At 43.3% G+C, this 7,417-nt stretch overlaps 1 protein-coding gene across 1 annotated transcript; it reads left to right on the top strand.

Moving 5' to 3' along the window:
• Nucleotides 1–3,033: 3,033 nt before the first annotated feature.
• On the top strand, nucleotides 3,034–7,191 carry LOC134448421 (phospholipase A2 inhibitor gamma subunit B-like). The gene is made up of 5 exons (XM_063198097.1): nucleotides 3,034–3,112; nucleotides 4,986–5,102; nucleotides 5,198–5,347; nucleotides 6,256–6,372; nucleotides 6,767–7,191. The coding sequence occupies exons 1-5, from the start codon at nucleotides 3,052–3,054 to the stop codon at nucleotides 6,964–6,966; spliced, it is 645 nt and encodes a 214-aa protein (XP_063054167.1). The 5' UTR covers nucleotides 3,034–3,051; the 3' UTR covers nucleotides 6,967–7,191.
• The last annotated feature ends 226 nt before the right edge of the window (nucleotides 7,192–7,417 follow it).

The following is a 7,417-nucleotide window of genomic DNA, read 5'->3' as shown; positions in this document are numbered from 1 at the left end:
TCAGATCCAGAGAGCTAAGCGGGACAAGACAGATCTGCACGTCATCTGGCTTGACATGGCGAACGCATATGGATCAGTCCCACACCAGCTGATCACTTACGCCATGGAGTTCTTCCACATGCCCACTTGCATTAGGAACATGATAGCATGCTATTTTAACAACCTGCAGATGTGCTTCTCTACCCAAGACTTCACCAGCGATGGAGTGTGCCATTTCTCTGATACTCTTTGTCGCAGCATTTGAGATCTTTCTCATCGGTGCTAGGCAAATGGCAGGAGGAATCAAACTGCCAACTGGCCAGAGGCTTCCCCCGCTAAGGAGCTACATGGACGGTGTCACCATCCTTCTTCAGACCGCGCCATGTACATCAAGGCTTCTGAAGAGGATTGATGAGCTGATGTCATCGGCAAGAATGAAGATCAAGCCCTCCAAGTCCCGTAGCCTCCCGTAGTCACTCAGGAGAGGAGTCAGGAACGACAGCACCACCTTTGTCATCGGAGGAGAAAAGATCCCACTACTCGGAGAGCAACCCATCAAAAGCCTGGGGAGGCAGTACACTGCTGAGATTTCCAATAAGCAGATGGGGAAAGCTGTCATGAAGCAGCTCTCAGATGGCCTGGCGAGGATCGACCAAAGCTAACTCCCGGGGAAGTACAAGGTCTGGTGCTACCAATTCACTCTCTACCAGAGAGTAATGTGGCCCCTGAAAATGAGCGAGATCCCCTCATTGACCGTGAGTAAGATGGATGGGAAAGCCAACTCATTCATCCGAAAGTGGTTGGGGCTGCCACGGTGCCTCTCTGACACCGGCCTGTTCGGGAGAAACATGCTCCAGCTACCATTGAAATCTCTGCAGCTGGGGTACAGGCAAGAAAAGACCAGGTTGGTGCTCGAGCTTCGGGAGTCCACAGACGAGTCAGTGAGGAAAGCCAATGCCAGGGTCCTAACTGGCCGCAAGTGGAATGCCCAGACAGAGGTCGACCAAGCTGTCAGTCGGCTGCAACACAAGGAAATCGTGGGAAGAGTCCAGGTAGGAAGAGCAGGCCTAGGATGGGGAGATGCACCACGCTTCTGGTCCAAGGCCCACCGCAAGGAAAGGAAGGAGATGGTGGTGGCGGAGGTGACAAGGATGGAGGAAGACCGCTACAAGATCAAGGCCGTGTCTCAGGGTCGGCAAGGAAGCTGGACAACCTGGGAGGGAATCTCAAACAGAAACATCAGTTGGTCAGACATATGGAAGATCCCACAAGCAACACTCAGCTTCCTTATCCGCTCAACGTATGACACGCTTCCCTGTCCTTGGAACCTCAGCCAGTGGTTCGGAAAGGAGGAATGTTGTGCTCTCTGCAGTGCTCCCAGCGCAAGCCTCCAGCACATCCTGTCAGGCTGCAAAATCGCGCTCTCTCAGGGTCGCTACAGATGGCGCCATGACCAGGTCCTGAGAAAGCTAGCCGAGGTGCTGGAGGAGTGCAGACAGGGTAGCAGAATACCATCGCCTGCAGAGGACTCTACCATCTTTATTGCGGAAGGAGGAATTGGAAGCATCAGGCAAAAAGAAACAACAAGGCCCTTCACTCCCAGCCAGGAGTGGAGCATGAAGGTTGACTTGGATAGAAAGCTTCACTTTCCCACAGAGATCACCACCACATCTCTCCGACCAGACATAGTGGCTTGGTCTGCAAAGGCAAGAGCGGTAGCTCTAATAGAGCTCACTGTACCATCGGAGGAAGGGATTGAGGCAGCCTTTGAACGGAAAAAGGCCAAGTACACCGAACTGGCTGCGGAGTGCCGGGAGGCGGGCTGGAAGACTTCCATATATCCAGTCGAAGTTGGATGCCGAGGCTTTATGGGGCTGTCGACCATACGCCTTCTGAAGGATGTGGGAGTCACTGGAGGAAAGCTAAAGAAGGCAAAGGAGCTGGCAGAGGAGGCAGAAAAAGGTAGCTTTTTGCTCTGGCTGCGGAGGAAGTACAGGAGCTCGGGGACAACTAACCCCCAGAAAACAGCCGCAGGGATAACATCTATCAGCTGCAGGGGGTGACAGGGAGACGTCCCTGTCACTGCCCCGCCACCGGAGACGTTTCGGGATTAAAGGGGCGAAACGTTGATGACACGGTGATTCCCGACTGATGACCCTGTAGCTGACCCATGGGCACCGGAGGAGGTGCGGCAGGCAGCAATGCCCAGCAGGATGTAACACCTTCCTGTACAAATTATGTTGGTGGAATGGACAGTGTGCAGGATTTCTTTACACTTGAATGACAACCCCACGGGGGACAATATCTTATGCCCCCTCCCACCTACAGAGGTGTGCAACAGGCTTGTACGAAATTCCGAATTGACTGAATTTCAATTCAAAATAATGCCATAATACGAACACTAGGTGGTGCCATTACATTGAATTTCTTTGAATTTAATCTACACCACCCATTGAAAGTACATAGAACACCACCACCTAGTGTTCGTATTATAGCATTACTTTCAATTGAAATTCTTTCCATTCTGAATTTCGTACAAGCCTGGTATTTACACATGCCACGTTAGTTCCATTATCCCCAAAGCCACTGGATATTCCATACCCCTTACATAATTAAAGGCATGCAAACATTAAGTTACACTTGGTATAGAACACAAAGATAAAAGCAAGCAGTGAATGTTGGATGTCCTAACCCACTGCCCCTGCCCCATTCAAGTCCATACTATCACTTCCTCAGCTAATGTGGGTAATACGTGCTGCCCTGAAGTGAGTGCTTTCAATCTCATTGTGAATGGATAGACCAATAGTGTAGGCCTACTGTAGGCTAATTGTACAGGTGAACAGTGACAAGAAAATAAAAGACATTCTATTCTATTGTATTCTATTCTATTCTACTCTAAGAAGAAATAAAAAGTAGTCAAGCTTAGGCATTAACCATTGTGATTCATTGACAACTGAAGAACGGGGGAATGGTTTCATTTCACTGGAAAAGGAGGGGCTTTAAGTTTCTATTCCTCCCCTACCTGACTCCTATAAGAGGGATGCCACAGGATATACCACCGTGCAGTTCTTTATGACCATCAAGATGAGATCCATCTTCACTATAACTCTTATTTGGGGGCTCTTCTGCAGAGGTAAGTGGGTTTTTTTTGCCTATTGAAGTAGGCATAAAGTATTTCTAAATCTAATTTTAAAATATTTGTCAACTACATTCCACCGTTTTATACATAAATTAAAGTAGAAGTTATTACACCATATACAATTAGGCCTATTATATATTTTGATATTGCAAACAGTTATATATTATAGTTATATATATATATATGAGTCAGTGGCTGCAGATGTGAGGTGCTGTGAGGGAAACCTGTGTAACGGAGCCTGGGGTGTGGGCCCGGGACCTGGGGCCAGCGTAGTCCTGCTGCTGTGGCCCGTGATGTCTGTCCTGCTCTTCCGCTAAGCCAGTGGTTCTCAACCCCATGACCTCATCATAACCCTCCCAATGTCCTTGAGACCTCATCATATGCTTGCCAATGCCTCCTTAGCATTAAAAATGAAATAAACTAATGCCATAAACTAATTTGCAACTGAGCACCCCCCAACCCCCAGCTGTCTCCTTCATTTTCTTTTTTTCTTATTATTGACATGCTTTTTGCATCTGTATTGTGTTTCATTTCTTTTGTTACGAACGGTCTGTTTTGGTTTTAGATGTATGTTTGGGATTTTAATTTGTAATGCTTGTAAATATCTAGCCTGCCTATTTTGGACACCAGATGGAAATTAGCCTTTGGGCTACAATCTGGCACATTTACATGTGCATTTATGTATATGTTCATTGATGTGCAATGTCATGAAGAAATAAATGAATTGAATTGAATTGAATTAAATTGAATTCTCAATGCCCCCCAATGGCTCTGTAACGCCCCCTGGGGGGCTATAGAACACCCGTTGAGAAATTTCTACGCTAAGCCGAGCTGCTCCCCTGATCTCAGGGAGCTTAGGCCTTGTATTTGTATTGACTTGTATTGTCATTTTGGTCTGTGCTGCATCAATAAACGCTCCTTCTGAAACACTCCGCAAACATTTTCTGAAGTTAAAGTTAAAAATTGTGTCAAATTGAGTCAAACAATGCTGGAAAACATTCACGAGAGTCCTGTTGGCTATCTGGCCCCTTTGAGCAATATGAACTTGATCGAGTGTGGTTGCATGCATAATTTAAGCACACAGCAAGCATATCGCCAGTGCCCCTTTATACCCTCCTGTGCTCTTTTTATACGTAGGCTATATTTATAATTATATTTATAATGTTTGATTATCACAGGAATGCTGATATGAAGTGAAAAATGATACACATTTCTTTGCGATGCACATGAAGACAAAATATAGCTTATGTCAAAAAATGTGTCTGTTGGGTGGGGTAGACATGTCCCTACCAGTTAATTATAGAATAGAAACTGAATAAGGAAGTTAAAGGAAAGAAAGACTTCCATTTCATCCAGTGCCAATACAAATGTCCATTTATCACAAGACCAGACAAATCAGTCCATGTTTGGCTATGAATAGTTAATAAGTGGGCAACCCCACCCCTGGCTGACTTCTATAAGAGGGGTACGATTGTAGTAGGACACCACTGTGGCAGTCGATACCACTGTGACAATCAAGATGAGACCCATTCTCGCCTTTAGTATTATTTTGAAACTGCTCTATGAAGGTAACAATCTATTACCATCTACTTCAATTGTAGGCCTACAGTATATGAGATGTGAGTCAAGATCTGACTAATGCTGATCCTGATGGAATTGACCTGTATCTTGTCTAATGTGAAAACAAGTATCTCTTTGGGACAATAAAGAATCTAATCTAATCTATTTTCATTTTAAGTAAGCCTACTTTGAAATCATACTGTCCAATGTTTATCTTGTTCATTTCACTGTATGTTTTAAAGTCATTTCTTTTGTATTTTTTTAATTCTTGAATTTGCTTACTGTTCTTTTACGTATATATTTACAGGGCATGCTCTCATTTGCAACCAGTGCATTCCTGTTACCTATCCATGGCAGTGCACAAATACAGAATCAGCATGTGGCACGGGATCATGTGGCAGTATGACTGTTACCACTTACAATTGTGAGTACGGTAAAAGGCTTCAAAATTTCAAAATTGTGTCTGACGCATCTCATGACTCAGTCATATTATTATTGTTACCACTCTCTTGCTGATAGCTTGGATCAGAGTACTAAGCATGAATTTTAAGACCTGCTTGCCACCTGAGCAGTGCATCACCGGGACATTGAACTTTGGTTTTGGTACTACTGCAACAGTAAGCACGGCATGCTGTAAGACAGACCTCTGCAATTCTCAGGACACTCCAGGTCAGTAGGCTATTTCAGATTTCTGTGTGTTGATTCAGCAGGATTCTGGAATGAAAGAGACAACAAAAGTAGACTGTAAAGATGCTGGATTGGAGACAATGCATCTGGGTTATTCCCAACCCTGTTTCGGTTTGATGACATAACACACATTTTTTTTCCTATTTTGAACAAGCTCCTTTTTTAATTAGCCCCATTTGTGATAAATATATACAGACCACAGCAACCATATTTATCATGTTCCGTTTGTTCAAAATCTTGCCTGTTTTGGTAATCCTTTTTTGACACCATCCATGTCACATGATTTTGATAATCCAGCATTTTTAGCACGATTCTTGACTCAGAACAATGTAGTTTCCCAAATGACCTGCAGAGGGCAAGATCCTCTTCTTGAGTTACTGTATGTGTTGCAGACTGTTGAAAAAAAGAGAAAGTGAAAATGGTTGGCGTTTTGACATAGAGGAGATCCGGGTAAATACAAAAAGGATTGAAATAAATGATAGAAGTCCGCAACACTGTTAATGCTCCCAGTGATTTATTTGCACTACTTCTATCATTTATTTCAGTCTATTTTGTCCAACACCTGTGCCACTGATGTGCGCGCATTCTCCACCTTCTTGAAATACAAAAAGGATGTCATATCAAGTAATATTACATTGCATTACATTACAGTAACGCTATTTTTCCAAAGCGACTTACCATTATTTAGGTACAGGGTATTGGCTTGCCCTGGAGCAATGTGGGGTTAGTTGCCATTCTCAAGCAAGGGCACTTCAGCCTTGTGAAGGTGCTGGTAAGGGTGGAATTCGAACTTGTAAGGCCTAACCCTGTAATCTGATTTAAAGGTCAGTGCTCTCACCATTGAATGTTTAATCGAAATGTTTAATCCACTGTTTGTGTTTTTTTTCCAGAACTAAATACAAATACCACTCTCAACGGGAGGAAGTGTTTCACCTGTCACCTGGGACATGACTGTAAACAGTCTATATCCTGTCAGGGAAATGAGGACCGCTGCATGAAAACAGCAAGTGAGTTTTCAACTTAACCAGAGGTGTGTCAGAAGTAAAAGTAAAAGTAAATGTGTGGTGTAATTACAACACTAGCACATGGTATTACATAGCTGTTACTCCATTTACTCCATTTATATTGTAACTTACAATATAGATAGACTCTGTAATTACTGAAAAACACTAACAAGGACCCACCACAAATGTCCAACCAGTGCAGAGTCAGCTGATTGTAAGTACACAGGTCTACTTTTTCTCAGATAAGTTCTATGCTGGAAGGAAATAGTGTTTATTTATTTTACTTGTACTTGTACTTTTACTTTTGACACCTCTTAACTTATCGATACCTAGATCTGGTGTGGTTGGCAATTTTAGTATCCTATTCTATATTTTACAATGTAACATCTATCCTTAGTTGACGTGTATGGAGAGATGATCACTGCAAAAGGATGTGCATCAAGTAGCCTTTGCAGAGCTAACTTGTCTGCACAGTTGGGTTCCATGTCTGAGAACTTGAACTGCTGTGAGGGAGACCTGTGCAACGGTGCCAAGCATGTGGGAGGAGGAGTCCTGCTCCTGTTGGGGTCTGTCGTCTCCGTCCTGGTCTTCCACTGAAGTCCCTCACAGGATCTCCGAGTCCCAGCTACACCTGTCCTTCCCTGCCTGGTCATGGAGGCTGGCATTGGCAGTAGGCCTATATCAATTATAATACTTTGCGTGGATTAATTAACATTTGCATGATAAGTAGGGCCTATCTGAAGTGAGGATTTATTGCTGTTTGTGAAAATAAATGATAATTGTTTCATATGCTTTTTTGAAAACTATCAAAACATGTCATGAAATGGGTTTTAACGTTTGATTCAAAAATAAAAAATATGTAAATAAATGAATAATTGAATATGAATATTTTATTGTGCTTATGGTCCATTAAAGGGTTCCAGACTCTTAAGGTAAATATCACAATATTGTGAGTCATAAAAACAAACTACATCCCCAAGCAGCAAAACACGTTTTCTGAACCAATTGACACGTTTTTTAACGGTGTCATTTAGGTGTTGAATAAAAC

This window comes from Engraulis encrasicolus, chromosome 5 (genome assembly GCF_034702125.1).
Source record: "Engraulis encrasicolus isolate BLACKSEA-1 chromosome 5, IST_EnEncr_1.0, whole genome shotgun sequence".
NCBI classification, from domain to species: domain Eukaryota; kingdom Metazoa; phylum Chordata; class Actinopteri; order Clupeiformes; family Engraulidae; genus Engraulis; species Engraulis encrasicolus.
Note: the sequence above shows the minus strand (reverse complement) of the source record. Positions and strands in the feature narration are given on the sequence as shown.

Bases quoted from the DNA above. Each gene is read 5' to 3' on its own strand.
- LOC134448421 (XM_063198097.1), top strand. From the start codon at position 3,052: ATGACCATCAAGATGAGATCCATCTTCACTATAACTCTTATTTGGGGG. The intron at 5,103-5,197 runs GTGAGTACGGTA...TCTTGCTGATAG, and splicing joins GACTGTTACCACTTACAATT to CTTGGATCAGAGTACTAAGC. The intron at 6,373-6,766 runs GTGAGTTTTCAA...ATCTATCCTTAG, and splicing joins CCGCTGCATGAAAACAGCAA to TTGACGTGTATGGAGAGATG.